Source organism: Polistes dominula, unplaced genomic scaffold (assembly GCF_049000335.1).
Source record: "Polistes dominula isolate Pdom_NZ unplaced genomic scaffold, Pdom_raw_medaka contig_37, whole genome shotgun sequence".
NCBI classification, from domain to species: Eukaryota; Metazoa; Arthropoda; class Insecta; order Hymenoptera; family Vespidae; genus Polistes; species Polistes dominula.
Genome location: NW_028301169.1, coordinates 4,835,391 through 4,860,519, shown reverse-complemented (window position 1 = coordinate 4,860,519; position 25,129 = coordinate 4,835,391). Strand labels below are relative to the sequence as shown.

The window sequence follows — 25,129 nt, the reverse complement described above, 5'->3', positions numbered from 1 at the left end:
TACTGAGCTCCATTGAAACGGCTTTCTTATTAGTATATTTTCAAACACAAATTGTTCAAGTATTATAAACTTAATTATATTGAAATTTAAACAGTATAATATATTACAATCTATAATAGTTTTATTGTATAAAATTATCGAACAGAAGCAAATATTAATATCATAGTATTATTTGTAAATATTTTTAATATTTCACTTTTGTAACGCTAGATATCGCCATGTTGCAACAAAAAACATTGGACGTTTGATTATCAGTACATAGTATGACGATGGAATATTTGTGGAATGTATAATAAAAAAAAAGAAGTATATAAATTAATATAAATTACAATTATATATATATATATATATATATACAATTACTATATATATACTATTACTTATATATACAATATATATATATATATATATATATATATATATATAAATTTTTATATATTATTTAATTTATATATATAATTATATATAAATATTATATTATATATATAATTTTATATAATAAATATATATAAATATTTATATATATATATAAAATCGTTAGTAACACATTTGCTAATTTTTATCATTAACGATATAATATATTTCAATTGTTTTCAAAACTCAATCTTAACATATTCGTATTCGTTTTCTTTGTCTCCTTGTTGTAGAAATCATAAATTTATCCACAACAATGGATCATTATGAATTATGTATCATTTTCAATAATGTATCATTATTGAAAATAATGGAATATAATTATTGTATATTTGTTATAAATTGCTAAAAGGCATCGAATATGAATTTGAAAAATAACAAAGCATGAATGGAAAAGTTCGTTAACCAAAGGATAACTTTTCCAATGCACTAGATGGCGGGTATACGTAGGATAAAATAATATGTAAAAGGTGGTAGTACCGGACACTACACTGGGCGTACACGAGAAATGTCGTCGATTCGTGTATCGAGTTTTCACATGATAGCCGTGGTACACCAGGCAAGAAGAAAATTCGTGCTTGCATTAAAAACATCCACAATCAATTATTTATTTTTAAGGACTTGAGGCGCATTAGAGCAAATAACTCGACTTTAAATAAATTCGGCTTAACCTTATTTTGCGTCTCCTCTCTTTCTTTCTCTCTTTCTCTCTCTTATTTCTATCTACCTATCGCCTTGCTTTTTCATTTTTCCATGCTCCCTTCATTTCTCTCCATCTCACTCTTACTCTCACTCTCACTCACTCTCTCTCTCTCTCTCTCTCTCTCTCTTTCTTATCTGTATTATTACTGTTTCCCTCTTTCTCTATTGAAGATCTTTTGAGGTTGAGATGGATCATGAGAAAAGGTGGCATCACTGGGTACGACGAGTTGGAAGGCAGCAACGAGACTGCACTGATTGATATGACGCCATTTTACTAACCTTTTCGGCGCGGTTCGTGGTTGATCACGGATAGTAAAACATTTTGTATTATCATTTACGAGCGTTATCGCGATATCCGCGTACAGTCGATCTCCCATATTTTTTGAGGAAAAACACGAAGAACGAATTTGACCAGGACTGTACCGGGAAGTGAAAAGAGTCCGGGCTAGTGATTCGAAGTAAAACCCTTTACAAGGAGTAAAAAAGTTACGCGCCGTTCTTTCTTCTACCATTCGACCTCGCCGACCGGTCACTCTCGGATTCTACGTCTTCATAAACTTCTAATAATTCGTCATCATTGTTTAGCTTATGTGCTTCATCTTTAATGCGAGTTCGATCATTCTTTCGGCTTCAACACACCGGCCAAGGAGGGAAAATTAAAGTATGCAGCATCATGTATGAGACTTCATAATGTTTTCAACGAAGATCTACGATGCACAGTTTACGTATTTCGTAGTAAACGTTTGCGTTCTTAAATTAATGCAGGTACGGATCTTTACATTTATATTTTTCCTTTTTTTCTTTAGTCTTATTTAAGCTTTTCCTTTTTATGATCTGTATGAAGTTGTTCATTATATTCTTCCTGAAAGTTATAATCAAGTATTCATTTATGTCTTGGTTAGAAAAATAATAATTTTTAACAGTTTTATCAAGTATTCGTAATAAATCTCTTGCATCAGAGTTAAACTTTAAATGCAATTAATTACATGATATGGTGAAGTGATTAGTTCCATAAAATGTTAAATTAACTTATTCTAGATCAATTAATATTTGTTAAAATGATATTTTATTTTTATAAATATATGAGGTTATGTGACTAATATTATTTGTATTCTTAGATGATTTAATGCACGATTAAAAGTAATAATTCCTTATTACTTTCTTTTATATGACGAATTTTCTTCTTCTTATTAATAACTATTTAATTGATAAAACTTCATAATGTTTTTATCAAAGCTATTACACGTGACGTAGTTTAAGTATTTTATATCTACATTTTATATCTATATTTCTGTTAATTACTTTTGTATGTTGTCTTTTTTCTATAAACGAAATATTCTTAATAAAAGTTACAAGATTTTATTTTTCTATTTCAGGTAACATTGTTCTAGCAGTCTGCATTATTATGGAAGATGAAGATGGTGAGGGTAAAATTATGGACATGTGGAGTATTTTGGGAGATCAACAGCTCAAAGATCCAACATTTGGCAATACTTTAAAACATTCTGTTGATAACTTGTATATCGATACAATCGAAGAAGAGAAACGAATAAATAGATATAATATAGTAACTCCTAAAGACTCGCCAAGTAGGAATACCAGTAGCGGATCAAAAAGTGTGTTCAAAGGTTTTAAGAAACGTATTTTGGCTCAAGCTCAGGAAACACAATCGGTTGCATCTAAAAGTTCTCCAGAGCAAGTATCTCATCCCAATGTATTATCGAAAATTACTAAAGAGAAAAGAATAGAAAATAAAAGGGGGAAGATAACAGAGTATGCTCAATATTTGGGTCTTCAACCTTCTTCAAAGTTAAAGTGTTCCAAGTGTTATTCTTCAACAAATTTGAATTTAAAACAAAGTCAGTGTATGTGTAATACTGCCATGGCACCGATGCAAGGATTACCGAGCACTTCTGAAGCATCCTCTCAGTCACACTCTCCTAATTTTAAAATTGCAAGGAAAGTATATTTGTGTTCAGCTTGCGACACATACTTTGAAAATTGGAATTTGTTTTTACATATGAGAGATAAACATAAACGTCATATATGTCTGTTTTGCTTAGGAATGTTTGGACAAGCAGAAAGGTTATCTTATCATTTGTATAAAACGCATAGCATACCACATATGGGATTTAACACTGTCGAAGACTTTTACAGTGCTTTCAAAGGATCATGTTATTTGATTTGTTGTACTTGTGAAAAGATGTTTTCTGAAACAGATAATTTCAGTAGCCACTACTGTTCTCCTTTGACTAAACAGGAAGATACTACAAGTGTTTGCAATTTATTTCAAACAAGCTCACATGCGAAGTCTTGTACACTAGCAGTTGAACCTAATAAAGATGCAAATCTTACGGTACCTATTACAACTATGCAAACAGAAATGGTATCAACAATTTCTATTGAGAAACCATCAAATATGAATAATAAAGGAACATCAAAGAAAATGATTAAAAATAATAGAAATAAATATGGAGAGAAAAGTATATCTAATTCATGTCAACAAAATGCGAAAAAAGTTAACGCTAAAGTAGGGATTACTCAATCCAGCGAAAATCAACTTTCTTCGGATAGTACAGTAATTAGAGATAGAAATGTACAAGATGAGACAGTAGTTAATATAGCTAGAGATACAGTATTAGAAACAATAATGGAAGTATCTAAATGTATTGATGAATCATGCATCAGCGAAATAGAACAGAAAGATCATATTCCTTCTGTAACAAAAATATCTCCAGAAAAATCACAGACTCAAAATAATAAACAAATAGAACCTTATGATAGTATAACTCAAACAATTATGGAAGTTTCACGTTGTACAAATGACACCGAAGATGATGAAGATATGCCAAACGAAAATGCAAATCAGTCTGATGCAGCAGACATAACTAATAAGACAGAGTCGGAGACTGAAAATAGCATTCCTGTAGAACCCACAATTATAGAAGAATCACATGAAATTAATTCCGAAAATCAAATAAAAAAAGAAACAGATACTGTTGAAAAAGGTGAAACGTTAGAAATGTCAAAAACAAAATTTGACTCAGAGTCTCACTCATCATCAAGTCCTGTTCATAGTCCAATTAGTAGATCATTGTTTAGTCCTCAACATGAATCGCAGCAGGATCTCCAACCAAAGGAAGAGTATCCTGATGATGGTAGTAAACACGTGGAGGCTGCGCCGCCTACAGAATCTCAAACATCAGTTTCGTTTAATACTGCCCCAGTATCTGATAGAAGTTTAGTAATTAAAATTTGTACAAATAAGAATTCACAATTTTCTGTAAGTTCGACGGCAAGTGTAGAAACTCATAATATTAGTAGAGATTCTGAAGAGAATAACAATGCAGAAGAAGATTCATCATCAGATGAAAAACTTTTAGGTTTTACTCAGAAAGATAAAGTTAGTATAGAAAGTAATCAAATAAACGAAGCTGATAGCGATTCCGATAGTTATAAATTAGCTGTAGTAGATAGTAATGCAGAAGATGATATTAAAGAATTAGATAAGCCTGAAGATAAAGTAGAAGCTAAAGGAAGTACGGAAATTATAGGAAATACTAATACTTACGAAGAGAAAGAGGAATTTGCAATAGGTGATAATACAAATGTTGAACTTAGCACAACAACAGAACAATATAATAATGATGCGACAAAAGATGTCATAAATTCGGAATTAATATCTCAACCGAATGATGGAATAATCTTAGCTGGAGAAGATGTCCCACCTATAGACCTTAATGTGGAAGGTACATTAGATAGTACAAAGTTAGAAGACTTATTGAAAAAATGTATAGAAGCAGCCAGTCCATTATGTGTCTACTGCAATCACGCACGCCATATAGCTGTCAATGGAAAACAATTAGGATTACATATGTTAGCTGAACATAAATTTCATCCGCAGCATCCAGCTATAATCATACAACCAGAGCAATTTACAGTAAGAGTTAAAAAATCACTTGATGAACAGGAAACTAATTTTTTCAATCTTGACACGTACAGCAGCACAAATGGTACCTATAATATTCAAACTTTTAGGACATACGAGTGTTTTCATTGTAGATATAATTCTACAATACATAAAGAACTATATTCTCACCACAGAAAAATGCATCAAAAAACAATTTTAATTTGTATAATGTGTAAATCAACGTTTTATAGTTACAGTGAATTGTTGTGTCATTTATGTCCAGGCATATATTTACCAAATATGAGTGTCAAGTATAGATGTTGTCTCTGTTCTATTAGTAGTCTTCCATCTGCATTCAGATTAATGGTACATCTGAGAAAGAGTCATCATGCTTGTGATGTATGTTTGGAGACTACTGGAAATCAACAACGATTGTCAAATCATGTATGGAAACACAAACTTCATCATTTGTGTTATCGATGTGGTATTGCATATAGAAATAAACCTGACATTACAAAACATCTTTTCTGGAAGCATGGTACTGAGAGTGTTTTATGTAAAAAATGTTTACAAAAGAAATGGCCACATATTTATCATTTCTGTATCCCACCTACAGTTTTTACTTGCGAAGAATGTGGTTCCAGCTTTAGTCGAGCTGTAGCATGGAAAGTTCATAAGAGATTACATTCAGGAGATCAACCATATAGTTGTAGCAAATGTTCAAGTCGTTTTATCTCGCGAAGGCTCTTAGCTAAACACGCAGAAAGTCATAAAGAACCAGTATTAATAGATGTCTGTACGGTAGATGCGGCAAACAATCAAATTTTGGTTGACGATGACAAATGTGACAAAGAAAAAACAAGTATCGTAGATATCACATCAAACACCTCAAATGATACAAAAGATGTGAAAGAGACTATGAAAAAAGTAGTTGATGTTTATGATTTACCGCCGCTCAATTTATCCTCAGAAAGTGAAAGCGAAATGGAAGATGCAAAGGATGATTCAAAAAAGAATGAAGAAAGTGCAGAAAAAAATGAAGTAATAGAACAGAAGACAGAAGAAACAATATCACTTGCAACATCTGTTAAAGTAGAATCACCAGTACAAACAAACGATAATATAGTGGATGAAGAAGAAAATGAAGAGGAAAAGAAACAAGAAGCGAAAATAATGGATGGTATTTGGGATAATTTCAAAACATATGCAGCTAGTTTAGAGATGCAAGAGTCAGCAAATCTATCCAACAAAGAAACCGGACCTGAAATAGATGTTGCATATTTAAGGAGTATAGTTTTGGCTGATCATGATTATTGCATCGTATGGTCAGAGAAAGATAAAAATACCGAGGATGGAATGAAAGAAGATGAAAAAGGAACAGATAATGCAGATTTCTCTGATTACCCTAGTAAGCTTCAAAGAAGTCCATCCGCTGGTAGTTTAGCACAACAAAATACTGGCTGTGAGAGCGATGTAAATAAAAAGAAAGGAAAAAGCCCTAAAAAGAAAAAACAGAATGGTAGTACTTCTTCAAGTGATTCTTCTAGCGAAAGTGATTCGAGCAGCTGTTCTTGTGGTACCAATTGCAGTTGTAGTAGCTCATCTTCTGGTAGTTCCTCAAGTTCTAGTAGTAGCTCTGACTCCGATAGTTCAGCATCGGAAAGTTCTCCTCGTAAATCGTCGAAAAATAAAGAACGTAAAAAGGAAAAAGAGGTCGTTGAACAAGAAGAACAAGGTATTCCAGCAGAAACTGAAAATAAAGAAGTAGTAGTCGATGTAATCGACGCACCAATCGAACCGACTTCTCCTCCAAAACTATTATTGAGAGAATCAGATTTGGAAACAGATGAAACTATAACAGACGAGGACTTTTATGACGAGCATCCACAGCAGCTCGCTAATAAAATAATGGCAGAAAAACGAAATCAACTATTATTACTTGCAGAGGTTGCACCACCTTCGACTGATTCGGTACTTCCTTTAAATAATGGTATTACGGACGAAAGTTATGTTACTCCTTCGCCAAATCCAGCATCGAGTGTCGAGGATCAACAACTTCAACAAAGGAAAAAAGTAAAAACAAAAAAACGTAAACGAGGTGAGAGGGTTAAGCAACGAGTCGTTACTCCAATGGTAGAATCATTGAAGCTTAACATACCTAAAGTGTATTACCAAAAGAATTCGAACTTCTCCGTAATGGGTCATCATCAACTTGGTAGATCGACGCCGAATCTTATCACGAATAATATTCAGACGACTGTAACGGCGGTCGAATCTAATTCTCATGCAAATCAGAATATCGGTGGTAGCGGCTCTGAGACGGAGAATAAAAGGTCATCAAAGAGAAAACGTATACCAAAACGATTTTACGGCGACTCCAGCGACGAGGAAACGGAAAAGCAACCGACAATGAAATGGAGAAAGGTTGTCGAACCACCGTCTTTCGTACCTGCGACGCAACCGAAACCTTTACAACAAAGATTATCTTTTGGTGGGAAGACCGTGGCTTATAGAGCAAACGTCGCTGAGCCAGAACCTATTGTGAACGTGACGGGTACGTCTGCGACAGAATCCGAGGAACCAGCAGATACTAGTAGCGAATCTAGTGGTTCTGACGTTGACGCGTCAATGCATCAGCAACCGCAGGGTAACTCAGTTTCAGAGAGTACCACTTCGGTTCCAGAACGTTCTGTTAATCTTTATTGTTACTGTCAATGTCCCTACGACGAGGTATCCGAAATGATTGCTTGTGACGGCCGGGACTGTCGTATTGAATGGTTTCATTTCGAGTGTGTTGGCATTATGATACCCCCTAAGGGCAAGTGGTATTGTCCAGACTGTAGGAAAAAACATGGTATTATGCAAAATAGTGAGGAATGTTTCGATTGATAACAATACGCGGTATCTACTTCATTGTCAGTCTTCTAAAGATGTCATGGATATTGTGAGTGGTCTTTTTAAATCTTAATACCGTGCTCACTTTAAATATTTAAGTTTAGACGTACTCTTATAGCGTTTACCCTTTTTTCTTCTTGGTAACAAACAAAAAATGAAAACAAAAAAAAATAATAATATTAATATTAATGATATACGCTGTTCTATGTTGATATTTTTCTTAAGCCAATAACAAAAATGTTTGTATATAATTGTAAATATGATCTAAAGTTTATAATAATGAAATAAGGTTTCTTGTGTACATTTGTTTGTACTTCTTTTAACGATTAAAGTGCTGTGTATAAAATTCGATTTAGGTGATAGGCGGTGTGTAGCATCGGTTTTTAGAACTGTAGACTGCATCGCGCCAGGGATGCAAATTTCTTGAATGTGAAGAGGAACCCGCGGGCGTATGAGTACGGGAGGGCTGTGTTTTATGAATTCAATTTACAGTTACGTCTGATCCGACAGTCGGCACTGCTGGCGGTGTCCATGCCTCCATTGTATGAACAATCATTTAACCATGTGCTTGACTATAGGTTTTTGATGAAGAACTTCGGTTGTGAAACTGACATAAATCACGGTCACTTTTTTTATATCGTAATAGCTTCGATTTTATAATGAAATGTGTTAAGTTTCTTTGATGTTATTTACTTAACACGTTAACATTACGAAAAATTAATAAAAATACAATAGATATTCTCATCGTCTAAAATTGTTGATCTTACTTTTTTCTCTTATAATTCTTTTTCACGCTTTTAGATATAAAAACAAAAAGAGAAAAAAAGAAAAAGAAAGGGGTTCATAAAACAAATGGATCTTTCGTTATTTCTAGTCTATCGCATAATGCGTTATAAGGGAAAAAAACATAGGAGAAAAGATGTTCTTCTTCACTACAACAAGCTTTTTATTATCAATGATTGATATGAATAGCTCTGCAATTTAACATCTTACTACGCTAATTAAGCGCTTCAATAGTTATTGGGCCTATTATATATATATATATATATATTATTTTTAATTATTTTTCTCACAGAATACGAATCCATTCATAATGGCGTAATCTTGTTTGATGCATATTCCATTTAAATTAGAAATGTATAAATGACATACCGCTGTCACTGCATTGCTATGGTATTGAGATCAAATGAACAAATAAATCAATATTTACAGTTAGTACTATCGTGTAGCTCGGATAAGAAAATTGCGTTCCTAATGGGACGAGCGATGTAATAATTAGTCGCATAAGATGGCACAAGACATACGATTGCTGATCGTATAATATCATACAGCACATCGTTAGTATATAATTTTCAATAAATTTCTGCCTATACTTCTTTAAGTCCATTTCATAAAGTTATTCCTGCATCTGCCGAAATAATGCCTCCTCGGCGTAATATCGCTTCTATTGTAGCTTCTGGAAACACATTTTTGGAATTAACGTTAATTATAATATTCCAGTATTTTGTTCTTATTCACATAATGTATTGACTCTCTCTTTCAATATATTTCAAAATATAAAATAACTTTTACTCATAACACGAAATTATACAATATTATATAATTTTTTACATCAATTGATGGATATTATGAAATGGATATAGAAGAAAGGGAGTATTCTTCTATTGTCATTGAAGAAATTTCGGTTCGTGCAAATCTTAATGTCCTACGTACTTTTAATAAGAATATTTAAAAAACAAAACCCTTTGAGATATCATAAAGTCTGCGATCATTTCAATTGTAAATTCAAATATTTCTATCAACGCAAATCTTTCAGATTAAAGCAAGTCGTCCTCTCCTATTTCCCCTGTAAAATTAATTTAAAATATGTAACACATAATAGACACTATCTTTCAATCATTTCTTTATTATCTTAGATAGCTTTCATAATGTAAATATAACAAAAAAATTGAGTAAAAAATCGTATCGGCAATGCGACAAACATCACTTTATATCTTTATTCTCAGCCCTCATCCTCTCCGAAAATTCAACACCCAAAATAACCGTGACAAAATCTTTGTAAGATATCTTCTGTATCATAAAAATAATAATACATTAATTTTCAAAAGCCTATTTTAATAGCGTTTGATTAATTGTACATTATAGTACAATTGTCATACTTACCGATGGTAAAAAATTAAAACTTGTAGTTGTAGATATTTTTTGTTCTTTTGAATCCGCAAAATGTGTTATATTGGCATCCTCCGAAGGAATAAGCAGTTTTAGGTATGTATATGCTTCTTCTAATGTTAGTGGTTCACCTTTAAAAATATAGACACAATTCAAGTTATAGAAAAATGAGTGAAATGAAATGTAATGAAATAACATTAAAATGAGAAAGAGAGAGAGAGAGAAAGACTAACCGAGAAGTTTGTTATCCTCCGTAATATTTTTCTCTGGATATTTACCAAATAATACGTTCATAAATTGATCCCGAGTTAAAATTAAATCTTCATTATTGTTTGATTCCTTTCCGCAAAGAATTGCAAATGATTTTTTTACTTGTCTCGTAGAATATCCAAAAGCGGGTCGATGATTGATATATAGTTTTACGAAATCTTCAAAATTAATTTCTTCCAATAATTGTCCCGTCTCTGCATAATTCCTATATGCTACTTCGCACATAATGTTTTCTAGCTAAAAGTTCTCATATTATTATATATCTCATAATTATTTTATAAAAGATGATTTCATAATATAAATAAATTCTAAATATAATTGTTAAGTAGTTAAAGTCAACGATTAATCGTACTTCTTTGTTACTAGGAAAATAACCAACGGCTCGCATTAAATTTGGTATTTGTTTAATGGAAATCACATCGGAAATCTTTCTTGTTTCCATCGTATTTTCTCCTTGTTGTAGAATTTGTGCGTAGTAGAATAAATCTCGCATTTCGTTAAATAACCAACCATTTTTACCACCTTTTATGAAATTATAAAATGGAGACAATCCTTCTCCTCCTAAACGTTTCATAATATTTATTGATCTATAACAAATATTTTTTCATGGACACACATATACATACACAAATACTTACTCTCCAGTCTTCTTATATTTTAAACAATATGTATATTTATTCTTTGCCAAGATTTGACATAATTCTTTGAAGTATAGTTTAATTTTTGTACAAACCTAAATTTGATCTTCCACATTAAAACACACGAATCTTTATATCCCATGGTAAATGCAATATTGTTTTTACAATCCACAGTAAATCCAGTTATCTAATGCGTTTATTTTCATTTAAATAAATGTTTGTAGAAAATATATAAAAAGAAAATTTTAAAAATAAATCAAATACCTTACACGGATGTCCAGTAAGTCCTAAACTTGTATAAGGATTACCATCTAATGGAAGACTTTGTAAACCTATTTCCTTATCAGTTGAAAATACCATATATATGCTATTATGTTTTTTTGTTAATATCTACGGAAACGAAAAATATATAATGTACAATAATGTAATATTATAAAATATCATAAATATCGATAATAATATCAATGAAAATTTCATAATACTCATACATACTTTAAAACGTTGTATAGGTGCTCCAAATGTTGGATTTAAAAAAGTTCCACGAATCATTCTGATTATATCATTTAATAATATATACTTGTACTGAAATTGTAGAGTTTATTAGTATTATAATATGTATATTAATTATTTGTAAACTTTTTAACTCATAAATTACTTCAGAATTCGATATTACGAAAAGAGTCTCAACACCGAATCGCGGATACCATTCTAAATAAAGAGGGGTTGCTTTTGATTCGATTTTATCAATCTGTAAAATTTGTAATCCTGGATCCGGATATGGTCCACTATTGTTTTAATATAAATTTATTATATTATTATATAATAACGATATTTCGTATAGTATAAAAAGAAATATATCACTTTTTGTCTACCTATTTTTTAAATCATATTCGATGAGATCTTGATCCTCTCCTAAAGAAAATAGTCGCGGAATTGAATTGTCTGTTATGGACGGTCCAAATAAAACTTGTCTAATAGGTAAACTATGCGAATGACATTTTCCGATTAAATTCCAAATGTTGGTTATATTTACAGACTTAGTATCATTTTTTCGGAATACTACAATGGACAAAGCATCGTCCTTAACAAAATTAATATATTTTAATTATAAAACTTATGTAATTATTTTTTTATTGCAGAAAAAAGATACTCAACGGAATAAGCCATGTAAGTTGAGCATTTGGTGAAGGCAACAATACGAATAGCTTGAGACGAATGCTTGTAAGGAAATTCATCTAACAATTCCAACGTTAATGGATTTAATACCCATAAAGTACCATTTTCCATACCACAGATGAGTAAATCAGCTAATAAAAATGATTTTATATAATCATTTTATATAATGAATAATTTCATTAGCGAATAAAAATATTTCGTTGAATATGTTACAGCATACATGTTGGAGAATATTTCAGAACGGTAATAGCAGTTAAACTTTGATGTGTCTGGGGACAACTAATATAAATTATTTTATCGTTTTTATTTTGATAATCAAAAATCCTTTTAAAATCTGGTAGATTTGGAACTTTTTTTGATATGATCAAGCTACGTTTCTCATAATCATATAAATTTAAAATACCCTCGTTGTTTCCCGTGATAAGATAATTACTGTAAATGAATATATCACTTTTCATTCTATAAAATCTATTTTTTATTAAATTCGTATACCTTTCCGGATGTGCATCTAAACTTGTTACATGGGCAGCACTATGTTTCAAAATGAATTTGCATTTTAAATTTGAAATATCCAATAAAGCAAGTATACCTTTCGTTGTAGCTATAACAATTATTAATATATATATTAATAACTTGAATAGCTCCAGAAGTATGATAGATAACAAAAGTTGCATAAAAAATAGGGGCTATTGCATGATGTTATTATTTTTGCTAGATGGAGTCACTTCCGAGATTTAAAGATCAATTTTATTTTTTTAAATAGAATACTATGTTTTGGTACTAATAATTCTGATAACTACTGTCAAGACGAATCCAATGATGTGCAACATTAATATTTTTGAAAGTCAACGAAAGTCAAGTCTGGCGAACAAGCCGACCACAATATAGCTCTTCCACGTCATGGTTGCGTCAGAGTTGCGTCATCCTTTAGTTGTTCCACTAAGGACGGAACAGATATTTTCCGAATAGTTTTTATTAGTCATTGTAAGGTTTTGTATTTAATGTTGCACATCATTGAATTCGTTTAGACGCCGTAATCAGAAAATAAGTATTAAAATATAACATTCTATTTAAAAAAACAAAGTTGACCATTAAATCTCGGAAGCAACTCCACCTAACAAAAAGAATCATATAATAGCCACATAATTCTCCATTCATCTTTTATTACACAAACTTTTCTGCTACTGTCATACTTTCGGAACTATTTAGGTGACAAGAGTTGGTCACTCTGTATATATGCATGTTATCATTTTGTTAAATTTATTATCTATTATTTAAAAAAAGAAAAACGCTTACACACAAAGCTGTTTCTAACGATGAACTTAGAACGTTGTATAGTAGCGTCGGTTGCTACATATTTTAATTTTTTGTTGTCATAATAATATTTTGGAATACGTTCTGTATTAACAGTTAAATATGAGAATTTTCTATATATTTTATCATTTAAGCATTCAATATCTTGATAAGTACAACAGTCTTCCTGGCATGCAAAATCCTCTATAAATTCATTTTCCATTTCGCTTTTTATTTCCTCCGTACTTTCTCCGTTGCTTGATTCAACTATTTTTCGAAAAATATAATAAATAGATTGTAAAAGAAAGATAGATTCATATTCTGCTAATCTTACTATCTGTTTCACTGATAACGTTTACAGGGCCAATTAATGTAGAACTTAGATCGAAACTAATCGAGCTAATAGAGCCAAGTTCATGATTTTGACACCAATATAAAATTTTTAATTGATTATCATAAAAAGTTATTCGTCCGTTAGAATTTCCAGTAACAATCATTCTATATATTGAAAACAATAATCCATGATCAAATGAAAATCTTTACAAAATATATTAGATTTGTCTTTAAATAATTATATATATCCTAATTAATTAATACCCTTCGTAATCAAGAATTACAGTAATATTACAAGTTTGTAATTTTACTGATTTGATATGTTTCTTTTTTAGATTTGTATCTTCTATAGCACGTTCGGAAGTGCGAACGTGATTCCAGACTAACACAAAACCTGCAAAATAAAATGTAATAAATTCTAATCATATTAATTTTTATTAAAATTCAATACTTTTTACCATTAGTTGTTGCTGTTAACGTATCCGATGTATTTCTAATAAAAATAGAACTATTGAAAATTCCAAAACGACGATATTTTCCAATTATTTTCGGTTGATAATAATTAAGTTTATCTTGATCCTAATAAATAATAAAGTTATATAGTTTAACAATACAAATACTTTTAATTATATTACAAATTCGAATTACAAACCCAAATGAAAAAAACTACGTGGTGATCAGTAGTTAAAGCAAATCGTTTTGGAAAGTCATTATCGAAACTAATTTCTTTAATTCTATCCAAATGTATGTGCGATAATTCAACAATCGCTAAAAACATCAAAATATCTAATAAACATAATAAATACGGAAAGGCTGAACAATTAATACATTTAATTAAAAATAACCATCGGGTTTATTATTCCCATATGTCCAGAGCCAAAAGTAAACGTTTTGAAATTTTTCATTGCCAATTGTAACAATATACTTCGCATTAGGACTTATACGAGCTGCTGTTAAACCATTTTTACCATGAGGTTCAAATAAAGTGCTAATAGGTATTCTAAACAATAATTATATATATATTTTTTATATATGCACTACGCAAGTACAGTTTTATACTGGATGTCCCAAAAGCTTTTTTATCGATCTAAAAAATTATTAATTTATTTATTGATTTTTCATTTTGTAGAATGGCGTTAAGATTGTATCAGAGTTATGTTAGAGCTGCGTAAGGATCTTTCTTTTCTGATTAAAGCAACTTTTGGGACATTCGATATAATTAAATTTTTACTTTATTTCAGTATCCCAAATAATGACTGCACAATCATCTTCAAAGTCTGCTGTTAATAGCCATTTACCATCATTCGAACTCGATAATGTTCTAATAGCAGTTTTCTAAATATTATTTCGACTGATTAATCAAATTAATATTATATCAGGTATAAAAATAACACGTGTCTATACTAACGTGACCTTGAAGAGATAACATTTCGTTATTGCTATAATCATACATCATTGCCACATGTGAACAAGCGTAAGCAATTAATGTACGATTTTCGGTTGTTAAATTTATTATAGGAATATTTGGATTAAAACCAAAAGAATATTGTAGTTTCTGCAAATAGTAATTCTATAATTAGCATAAATGTAATGCATTTAAAAATGTGTGCGTTACATACAAATGGACATCTATTAAATTCTGATATCTCTTCCTCTTTTGTATTATTATTTTTTGATAGAGATGATTTTTTATTATCAAAATTTGTAAATGGCGATGCCATTTTTATACAATTTTTTATTAACCGTTTTGTCGATATTAAATCTCTTTTTCATTAAAAATATATTGATCCGAATTTTACGGGGCTAATAACAGTTGAAAAGTACTACTGAAGTCAAAAAAGAAATTCATGCAACGAAGTGACGCCTCTTCAACCGGAAGTACTGTGCATTTAAGTGGGTAATTTAAATTTATCACTTGTGAATATATTACAGAAATAAAATTAATAGAATTAGAAAATTATAAAGGATACCCTTTGACTGCGGCGTGCTCTCGAACTAATCCATTAATATGAACGGCGCGATTTTCGCATGTCAGTCGCTGTGACTGTTTTTCTATTGACAGCTAACCAAAACAGATAATAATGGCAAATAAAATAAAAATATGAATTTTTAAAGAATTTTTTTAAGTAATTTAGTTGTTATGTTACATATCAATAAATTCCATGTAAAATTAATCTGTAAAACAGCGATAAAGATGTAATAGTAAAAAAATACAGAAGACGTATATTTACGCCTTTCGAGTATATTGATGGATTTATGAGAGCGTATTTATACGCCTTTCGAGTATATTGATGGATTTATGAGAGCGTATTTATACGCCTTTCGAGTATATTGATGGATTTGTGAGAGCGTATATATACGCCTTTAGCAGTCAAAGGGTTAATAGTACACAATAAAATTATATAGAATTTTTATTTTTTATTTATTATATATTTAACTTTTTATTATATTTAAGTAGATAACCTATTGTTGGCCACTTTAAAGGTAATTATAAATCTATACTTTCATCATTATAGTTATCATTTTTTAAATGACATTACAAAAATTAGCATACAGAACAGCATTCTTTAAATTCGCATTCACTTTAACTGCAACAACTTTGTGGTTTAGGATCCAGTCCTGAACGTTTAGTAATATAAAGTCGTGTAAATTCTTCTGCACTAGTTGGATGAATACCAACTGTAGATTTAAGTATCGGGAATGTTAATTTACTCCTATAAAAAAATAGAATTTTACAATTTAATAAATAATTTTTTAAATTTGTTGTTAAAAAATATATAATCCTAACGTTTATGTCAAAAAATCTTACTTGACAGCTGCTGCAAAACCTTGAATAACCTCACCAGCGTTTGGACCAAGAAAATGCATACCCAAAACTCTTTGATCACCATTTCTAAGTGCCACCACTTTAACATAACAACGAGAAACATCTTTCTGAGGCACGAAAAATTCTGTAGGCTTATAATATGCGTGATAAATTTCTATTTCATCGGCACCGTGTAGAGAAATAGCATCTTCTTCACTGAGTCCAACACAACCATATTCTAATGGAGTGAATACAGTTGTAGCTACATTAGTATAGTCCATTTTATCTTGTGAATTAGCAAATAATCTTTTAGCTAACATTTTTCCTGCGTGTATAGCGACAGGTGTCAATTCAGGCTTTTTCTATAAATATTTAATATTATTAATATTAAATTAATGTTCAAATAATTTAATACGTGTATTATATCTCAAATAAATTATTAACATCTTACATGAAGCACATCACCGACTGCATAAATATTCGGTACATTCGTTTGTTCGTTTTGTGCATCAATTTTTCCATTGTCCGGAACAATTTCAAGTCCAGCATTTTCAGGTTTTAATTGCTTTGTAAGAGCTTGACGACCAATGGCAAATAAAACAGTATCGTAAACATCTTGATGAACATTTCCATCCTAGAAAAAATAAATTTTAAGTAAATATTGATTTATTAAATATATATATTTTAATATAAGTATTAAAACATACCTTGTCAACCCAATCAACCAAAAGACGACCATCTGCTTGTTTCTCAACTTTCTTAGGCTTAGCTTGGTAAATAAAATGGACTCCACGACTTTCCAATTCTTCAGCTACCATATTAGCCATTTGTTGATCAAATCCTCTAAGCACAATTGAACGTACCATCACTGTTGCATCGAAACCCAAACCATTCAAAAATCCTGCACATTCTAATCCAATATCTATGCCTTCGCTAAGGAATATGCTTTGTTTGTTATATTTAACATAACCAATTAATAATAATTAATAATTAAATTAAAAAATATAATTTAATAATAAAAAGGATACATCCTGCACCAACAACAAGAGTTTTTCCTGGTGATTTTTCTAAACTGAAAATATCGTCACTGCTAATTCCATATTCTAAGGCACCAGGAATATCAGGGTACTTTGGTCTTCCACCAACGGCGATTAAGATTTTATCTGCAGTAATAATTTTCTCTTCTCCATTTTTCATAACACCAACAACAGTATGAGGATCTTTAAAATATCCCAGAGCATTGACATAATTAACCATTCTGCATTAACATAAAAATATAATATTAGAAAAGAATAATTAAATACATATATTTGCTTAACTGTATTTAACACTAACTTTGTTCTCAATTCTACCCGTGTTACCCAGTTAACTGATTTTACATGATTCTGCACAGCAGTTTTCAAAGTTTCCCAATCATTTGTAATAGTATTTACATCTGGTAATTGCCATCCAAAAGATTTTGCTTCCTGTAATCAGAATTCATGATTGTAAATCACGTATAATAATAACTGTACAGAATATTGTATATATCTGTAACTTACCCTAACAGCTTCGCCAAGTAGCGCAGCTTGATGCATTAATTTTTTTGGTATACATCCTACATTAACGCAAGTACCACCTAAACCCCACGTAGTTCCTTTTGGAGATGGAGTAACAAAATCCAGTACCGCAACTTTTGCTCCAAGACCAACAGCCTCTTTTGCTGCTGCTAAACCACCAGATCCTCCCCCAATGACCAAAAGGTCATACATATACTTAGTTTCCGCTAAAATCAAAAGTAAAGTATTAATTACATTTGACATTTCACATAATCATCATCTTAGTTATATAACTATTGACATATAGGTTAGATTTAATATCAAAAAAATTATTAAATATACTAATGATATTTATAATGAAAATTTAAAATTAAAGAACAAAATTTTTAATTAACTCAACAAAAATAAATCTCTTTAATTTTAATAATAAGTAAAACAAGAAAATATGTAAATTGATTTAGTCGATGCCGAAGTTTAAATGTTGCGCCAATTGCGTCATACATAATACATGCAAATATATATAGCAAATACGGTGTAAAAAAACGGAAATTATGAACAATGTTTATAAGTCATGAATTGCGCACACAAAATACACATTTAATCGTCATCACTCACTACACATGCAAGCCATTGCGGCTTTCCCGTTAAAGAAAGTGTTGCATCCGGCATGTGACAATTCGAGTAATCTGCTGCTATGCGATATTCGAGATGACACAAGTCTCGCAGTAAGCAGTGTTAACGTCGCCATGATTATCGCGCTCGTTTTGTGAGCACGTGACGTCACACTAATGACACTCGTCTTTACAAATTTAACACAATCCGCGCAAGACCGTATGCCGTTAGTATTCCCGCAAACGTTCTGATCAAAAGTACGTTAAATGGTAGTACAATATTTCGTCAATTAATTTCAAAGATTCACGTTTCGCATATCACGAAATAAAATTATTACAAAATGAAATCGATTTTAATAACCGGTTGCAATCGTGGCTTAGGTCTTGGACTCGTGAAACATCTCATACAATTACCAAAACCACCTGAAAATATATTTGCAACTTGCCGTGATGTGAGCAAAGCGACAGTAAGTTTAACTATAATGTTAAATCGGCTTAAATCGGATGACGCAATCAAGACGTACGAATGATAGCAGCGAATCAATTGAATAAGTTAAAAATGAGCTTACCGATCGGCGCCATTGAAATTTTCTTTTAATTATATTTAATTTTTTCCTTTCGTTAAATATTTCGTTATAATTCGTAATATCACACTTTAAATATTTTCTTTTGTTAATTGATTTTAACGTCTACAGTTTGATAATAAAAAAAAAGTAATATGAATCGTATGAAGAGAGAACGACTACTAAATCCGTGCACTTAAAAAGACTTTAATATACTGATGTCTGGCGAACAGGTTCCGTTAGTTACGTTCTATCGCCATCTGTTGAACAAAGAAAGCGCGAATATCCCCCTACTCTATTTCTTGATCGTACAACGAATTATATCGAAGTTGCTTCGGCAGAACGATGACTCACCATGGTGATTGTAAAATATTACGCAAGCGCATCGAGGACGCGGGATAAAATCGCATATACATATATCGATATATACCAATAACAAAAATTAATTGAGTCATTCTTTCTTTCTATGATCATTTTTACATTTTCTAATGTATTATCTTTTAATATCTTATCAACAAAAATGTTAACTCAACATTTTATTATCACTTATAATCATTTTAAAATTCTTTTGTTTTATAAGTGGATTATTCTTGAATTTTCAAATGCATATTATATCTTATTAGAATTATTAATTAACAATACTGATTTTAGCCGTTTTATATTTGTTTTTATTCATACGCATTATAAAATAAAGCTGTATAATGATTTAGCTGAAACGATAAATATCTTTCTTATTTACACTTCTATATAATAGAATGCATTATCTGATTTCTTTGCGAGTGCGTATATAGATAAGTTCGTATTGAGATAATTAGACGATTACATCTTATAATTACGGATTGGTAAAGAAGACGTATATAAATAGATAAGGAAAAGTTTGTAAAGAATTTTTAAAATAACAATAAACTCGATACTCATTATATGAATTTTCTTAGAATTTTAAATTATGAAAAAATTGGTATTTTATTAATAATTTAATATTAAAGAACTGGAAATTATAAATAAAATTAAATGTGAAATAAACGATTTCTAAAAGTATCTTTATTAAATAAATGAATAAATTTCAATCCGTAAAATAATGTTTATAATTTAATTTATATTATTTGTTATAATAAATCAATTTTTTTTAATAGAAGCTGAAAGAACTTGCTGAGAGATCAAGAAACATCCATATCATTGAAATAGGTAAACCGCATTCTTTAAATTACTAAGAATTCTAGGTGTATCATTTTAAATAGAAATCAGTAAATTCGATGACAATGCATTTTATGATTTGTAAAACATATGAATAACGATACAAATATACAGCAGCAATAATTTATATTTTATAATTTTAATATTCAGTTACTTACAAGGAATAAAGTTTTCGTATTTGGAATTTTCATTTTTCGGAGATTTCATGTCTTCATTTTCGAGATCGCTCGAATCTGATCCAATTGTTTCTGTTTTATTATGGCAAGTTAAACACCATGATTTTTTTATTTTTAATACACGAGATTTCATAACTTTAATATCATGAAGAAAAAAATAAAAATGATATTTCGACTACTTGAAAGTCTTACTATGAATGTGGAAAGGTGTCGTAAATTATAGTAGAATAAAAGATGAGATTACGCCAACGTTACGTTAATCAATACGTATGTATTGATGTCTATATATATATATATATATGTATATATATTGTGATTACAGCTACTATTAGATATTTTCTAGAATTTTAGCGATATCAAATATTATGGCTATCTATTGTGTCTCATGTTTGCAATAATTTGATTTATTATAAAAATAATGAAACATTTTTTTAAATATATCATAATGTTTGCTTTTTTTATCTTAAATGCATTAGAGTGTTAAATTATTTATTATTAATATTATTGTAAATTATTTGTAGATTTAGTTAACACATGCAATTATACAAAGATAGTAAATACTGTCAGTGAAAAAGTAGGATCAGAAGGACTGAACGTTCTGTTTAATAATGCTGGGATTTCACAAAAATTTTCACGGATTGGTATGGTTAAGGAGGAGAATCTGATAAATAATTTCTTTATTAATACAGTAGCTCCAATTATGTTAGCGAAGGTGTAGTTACATTTACATTATTAAATATTATCTTGAAAATATATAATTACAACACGTTGTAAATATTTTTATAGGCACTTTTACCGTTGTTAAAAATTGCCTCTAAAAATAACGAGATTGAAAAAAATATGAGTATAAACAGAGCAGCTATTATCAATATGACTTCGATTCTTGGTAGTATTACACAAAATGATCAAGGAGGTTTTTACTCATATAGATGTAGTAAGGTAGTTTAAGTAATGTTGCTTTAGTTTTTCATAACCAAATGTGTTTTAACTAATAAATAATATTAATCTAATATTTTTTAGGCAGCTCTTAATGCTGCAACAAAATCTATGAGTATAGATTTGAAAAATGATGGAATTTTAGTTATTTGTTTACATCCTGGATGGGTGCGTACTGATATGGGAGGAAATAATGCACCTATGGATATAGATACCAGTATTTCCAATATTTTAAATGTTATGAAAATGCTCTCAGATAAACATACTGGTTCTTTTCTTCAATACGATGGTACTACATTGCCATGGTAACTTTTGATCCAAAAATATACTAATAACTACAACACGAATATTGAGCCATACCACCTTTCCATTCGATTATGAAAGTATAAGAAATAATATAAACTTAAGAAGACATACGTACTACTAAATTATATGTATATAGATATATTATTTTATCCTCGAATGTATGCTTTTGCAAGATAGTTATTACTTTCATATGTATATGTATATGTATATATATATATATATATTTTTTTTTTAACTTCTGCTTTGTATTTTATTAACCATGTATGTTTAATATAGTTAAAGTTTTTTTCATTTTGTTACTCGCAGAAGAATTTTAAAAGGGCAGTTACTTGTCAGTTTTTGGTCATTACAATTATATACGTTTTTATACACATTCTACAGTGCGATTCTTAAAAATAATATATATGAATATTCTACAATATTATAAAGTTGTTTAAATTATTTAATTTAAATAACTTTTAATGTGCCAATAACTAAGTCTCAATCAATATATAAATATTATTTAAAAATTAATTATCAATATAAACAATTTCGTTAGAGTACATACATAATCTGAAAATCCTATTAAAACATGGATGATACATGTGATTTGCATTATTTATTTATAAGAGTTAAAGAGCTTATTTTGTACATGTCACGGTGCTATAATAAAATGTGAAGGAATGCAAGTGACCTTAAAATCTTAATCGACATGTAATGCGATGTTTGAAATATGTACAATGAAGAAGTATAATAGTAAATTTGCATTAGAATTCATTTGAAAAATAATATATATGCGTATGTGTCTACATGTCAAGATATAATTTACATAATATTTTACATAAAAAAAGATGACAACCTTTTTAAAAAAGATTTCTTAAGCTCACCATTCGAATTATACAAACATAAATTTTTTTGCAAAATCAATACAATACTGAAACACTTCTGAATGTACAATACATTTAATATAAAATTGTTACTTCCATGATTTAAAATTCTTTAAACATTTATTATTATTATTATTATTATTATTACCAGAATATTTGAAATAAATAATAAATGGATTGCACATTCATTATCAATAAAACTTGTTTCACTAAATCAAAATATTATTAATGCATAACATTTAAATTCACTTAGAAAATTGATAGTAAATTTATATGTAAAAAAATAAACCTTACTATACATAATATGAAATGTTTTCAAGATTTAATTTCTTGTATGGTACATTATTTAATGTCTCCCTAGATATGAATGAAATTTAGTAACAAAAATTTTCCTACTTTTCTTTTTCCATTCATTTAAAGAACACTTCGTGTTGTAAATCCATTATTTATAAAATTATGAAGTATAGAATTCTCTAAATACAATTTACTTCATATATTTAAGAGACTATTTTTTCAACCTAAACTCGTTATATGAAAATTTGTGAAATTAAAAAATGAATAAACATTTTATTTTTTTCGATTTATAAATATAATTATAATTTTAATCAGTCTTTAACCTCTTAGGGGTTGGTTCACTATTTTGAGAATTAGAATCTTCAGAAAATCCTAAATGTGTTGAGAAATCAGTCAATCCTTGAGAATCACTTACTGTTGAAAAACCTGTTGCATTCGAAAAAAATGCAATTTAATAATAATAATAATAATAAATGCAATTTACTAATTAATAATAACTTCATCATTTACTTTCATATTATTTAAAATTAGTTTGCTTACATGTATTTGAGTCTTCTGTTAGGCCAAAATTTGAATTAGAATTATCTATTCCACCTTTCCTAGGTAATCCGTTTTCTTTATCCGATCCAGTTTTTCCCTTCTTCTTCTAAAAAATATTTCATTTATTTTGAATAGAGAATCATTCTATTGTACATTTATAACAATACAACTATGATACCTGATCAAGAGTCGAAATTGGTACCCATTTATAAATTTTCATAGTTGTTTCACCTATCGTTACCCATTTTTTTTCCCTACACATATAAATTGTATATTATTTTTTTTTACATAAATAAGCTGAAAATGTGATGCAAGCATAATCTAAACTTTGTTTAATAAATAACATCTAATCTTGCAGATAAATTATGCTATATGTTTTAAAAAACCTTTTTTGATTAAAAATTTTGGAGAATAAAATTTATTTTATTCCATCATTGGATAATGGATTGTAAATAAGAAATAATTTCTTACGTACAATATGCAAAAGATATGATAGTTTTTCTTCATAAACAACACACATAAAATACAGTTTATTAAAACATTTACCAATGGCGAACCTTGTCAACAACTTGCATTACACGTTTAATGTCATCTTTAGCACGGCTACGAGTCTCTGCTCGCACTGAACGCGACATCATATTATTTTTACTAGGTTAAATAAGTACTAACACGAATGAATGAATTTTAAACTAGTAAATACCGGAACATTCGTTGCAGAAGAGGTTAGAAATTTTACAGAAACTTCAAATTCCGATTAAGTATAAAATCGGACATAGGCAGTGATCCCAGAGACTTTAGTTCGTCTGATCGACACAGGGGCGTAAAATTATCGTACGCGCCGGAAAATTATCGTACGCCCCGGGAAAATTTGAAATCCGATAATTTCTCGGACGAGCCTAAAAAAAAGGTCATCATGTTTTCGAAATTCCAAATTGGATCGTACACCATAAATTTTGGATCGTACAAGGCCTCAAATTATCGTACGAATGGGATCGCTGAACATAGGGAAATAATAAATGCAAGATGGCTACAACTAAGCTGATATTTGCAATACCTACAGAGTAGAACGAAAAATAAAAAGTTCTAAAATATACCGTTAGATGACGATCTTTCTTTAAATCGATATATTTCGATATTTAAAAAATAAGCGCGGTTATATTAATTTAAAATATGAAAAATCGCTTTAATATTTAGAAGGTGAAATATTAATTGCCAATATATTAAAAGTTCGATGTTTAAGAAAAAATTAATCTTGATAGATTGTTTCGTATGCGGAGGAATCATAGAAAAAAGACAAAATATGGGTAAGTAACTTTATTAATTTTACACGTTAATGTCAAGTTTTTGTTATCAACTTTGTTAAATGAACGCGTTTTATTATGTACGTCTTAGATGTACATGTATCAAATTTTAAACAAGACCAAAAAATAAAATAAAGTATCAAGTATGAAAAAACATATGTTAAACGAATAAAAAATTATAGATAATTTTTTCTTTTG

At 29.6% G+C, this 25,129-nt stretch overlaps 5 protein-coding genes across 9 annotated transcripts; 2 read left to right on the top strand and 3 right to left on the bottom strand.

Moving 5' to 3' along the window:
- The first annotated feature begins 660 nt into the window (after positions 1–660).
- Positions 661–10,033, top strand: MESR4 (misexpression suppressor of ras 4). The gene is made up of 2 exons (XM_015322170.2): positions 661–1,881; positions 2,493–10,033. The coding sequence occupies exon 2, from the start codon at positions 2,522–2,524 to the stop codon at positions 7,913–7,915; it is 5,394 nt and encodes a 1,797-aa protein (XP_015177656.1). The 5' UTR covers positions 661–1,881; positions 2,493–2,521; the 3' UTR covers positions 7,916–10,033.
- Positions 9,804–16,311, bottom strand: LOC107066956 (cilia- and flagella-associated protein 251). The gene is made up of 21 exons (XM_089179257.1): positions 16,303–16,311; positions 15,209–15,355; positions 15,032–15,135; positions 14,646–14,800; positions 14,453–14,568; positions 14,259–14,379; positions 14,065–14,194; positions 13,787–13,965; positions 13,490–13,734; positions 12,667–12,860; positions 12,395–12,606; positions 12,154–12,305; positions 11,871–12,079; positions 11,654–11,783; positions 11,491–11,580; positions 11,263–11,388; positions 11,094–11,185; positions 10,713–10,947; positions 10,324–10,597; positions 10,085–10,221; positions 9,804–9,991 (listed from the first exon to the last, which is right to left on the bottom strand). Exons 1-21 carry the CDS (start codon positions 16,309–16,311, stop codon positions 9,905–9,907), a joined length of 3,144 nt encoding a protein of 1,047 aa, XP_089035383.1. The 3' UTR covers positions 9,804–9,904.
- Trxr1 (Thioredoxin reductase 1) lies at positions 16,199–21,030 on the bottom strand. 3 transcript variants are annotated; one of them, XM_015322120.2, is made up of 8 exons: positions 20,671–21,030; positions 18,148–18,371; positions 17,942–18,072; positions 17,635–17,864; positions 17,314–17,528; positions 17,058–17,240; positions 16,610–16,968; positions 16,199–16,514 (listed from the first exon to the last, which is right to left on the bottom strand). In XM_015322120.2, the coding sequence occupies exons 1-8, from the start codon at positions 20,819–20,821 to the stop codon at positions 16,385–16,387; spliced, it is 1,623 nt and encodes a 540-aa protein (XP_015177606.1). In that variant the 5' UTR covers positions 20,822–21,030; the 3' UTR covers positions 16,199–16,384. The 3 variants fall into 3 exon arrangements, with proteins under 3 accessions (XP_015177606.1, XP_015177608.1, XP_015177607.1); XM_015322122.2 differs by lacking the exon at positions 20,671–21,030 and adding an exon at positions 19,325–19,560; XM_015322121.2 differs by lacking the exon at positions 20,671–21,030 and adding an exon at positions 18,760–18,997.
- sni (SDR family oxidoreductase sniffer) lies at positions 19,086–22,761 on the top strand. Its single transcript, XM_015322123.2, has 5 exons — positions 19,086–19,222; positions 20,452–20,503; positions 21,210–21,400; positions 21,475–21,627; positions 21,709–22,761. The coding sequence occupies exons 1-5, from the start codon at positions 19,097–19,099 to the stop codon at positions 21,931–21,933; spliced, it is 747 nt and encodes a 248-aa protein (XP_015177609.1). The 5' UTR covers positions 19,086–19,096; the 3' UTR covers positions 21,934–22,761.
- Positions 22,154–24,434, bottom strand: BCL7-like (chromatin remodeling complex subunit BCL7B-like protein). 3 transcript variants are annotated; one of them, XM_015322125.2, is made up of 4 exons: positions 24,177–24,434; positions 23,809–23,884; positions 23,631–23,733; positions 22,154–23,516 (listed from the first exon to the last, which is right to left on the bottom strand). In XM_015322125.2, exons 1-4 carry the CDS (start codon positions 24,266–24,268, stop codon positions 23,398–23,400), a joined length of 390 nt encoding a protein of 129 aa, XP_015177611.1. In that variant the 5' UTR covers positions 24,269–24,434; the 3' UTR covers positions 22,154–23,397. The 3 variants fall into 3 exon arrangements, with proteins under 3 accessions (XP_015177611.1, XP_015177610.1, XP_089035306.1); XM_015322124.2 differs by having other exon boundaries at positions 23,631–23,736; positions 24,177–24,431; XM_089179180.1 differs by having other exon boundaries at positions 23,631–23,736; positions 24,106–24,396.
- Positions 24,435–25,129: the final 695 nt, after the last annotated feature.

Bases quoted from the DNA above. Each gene is read 5' to 3' on its own strand.
- LOC107066956 (XM_089179257.1), bottom strand. The intron at 14,801-15,031 runs GTAAAAATTTAA...ATTATTGTTTAG, and splicing joins ATTTGGGATACTGAAATAAA to AATACCTATTAGCACTTTAT. The intron at 11,784-11,870 runs GTAGACAAAAAG...TTAAAACAATAG, and splicing joins GAATATGATTTAAAAAATAG to TGGACCATATCCGGATCCAG.
- MESR4 (XM_015322170.2), top strand. From the start codon at position 2,522: ATGGAAGATGAAGATGGTGAGGGTAAAATTATGGACATGTGGAGTATT.
- sni (XM_015322123.2), top strand. From the start codon at position 19,097: ATGAAATCGATTTTAATAACCGGTTGCAATCGTGGCTTAGGTCTTGGA. The intron at 19,223-20,451 runs GTAAGTTTAACT...TTTTTTTAATAG, and splicing joins GTGATGTGAGCAAAGCGACA to AAGCTGAAAGAACTTGCTGA. The intron at 21,628-21,708 runs GTAGTTTAAGTA...AATATTTTTTAG, and splicing joins ACTCATATAGATGTAGTAAG to GCAGCTCTTAATGCTGCAAC.
- Trxr1 (XM_015322120.2), bottom strand. From the start codon at position 20,821: ATGAAATCTCGTGTATTAAAAATAAAAAAATCATGGTGTTTAACTTGC. The intron at 17,865-17,941 runs GTTAGTGTTAAA...ATGTTAATGCAG, and splicing joins CGGGTAGAATTGAGAACAAA to AATGGTTAATTATGTCAATG. The intron at 17,241-17,313 runs GTATGTTTTAAT...TATTTTTTCTAG, and splicing joins TGGTTGATTGGGTTGACAAG to GATGGAAATGTTCATCAAGA.
- BCL7-like (XM_015322124.2), bottom strand. From the start codon at position 24,268: ATGATGTCGCGTTCAGTGCGAGCAGAGACTCGTAGCCGTGCTAAAGAT. The intron at 23,885-24,176 runs GTAAATGTTTTA...TTATATGTGTAG, and splicing joins GTTGACAAGGTTCGCCATTG to GGAAAAAAAATGGGTAACGA. The intron at 23,517-23,630 runs GTAAGCAAACTA...CGAATGCAACAG, and splicing joins AACAGAAGACTCAAATACAT to GTTTTTCAACAGTAAGTGAT.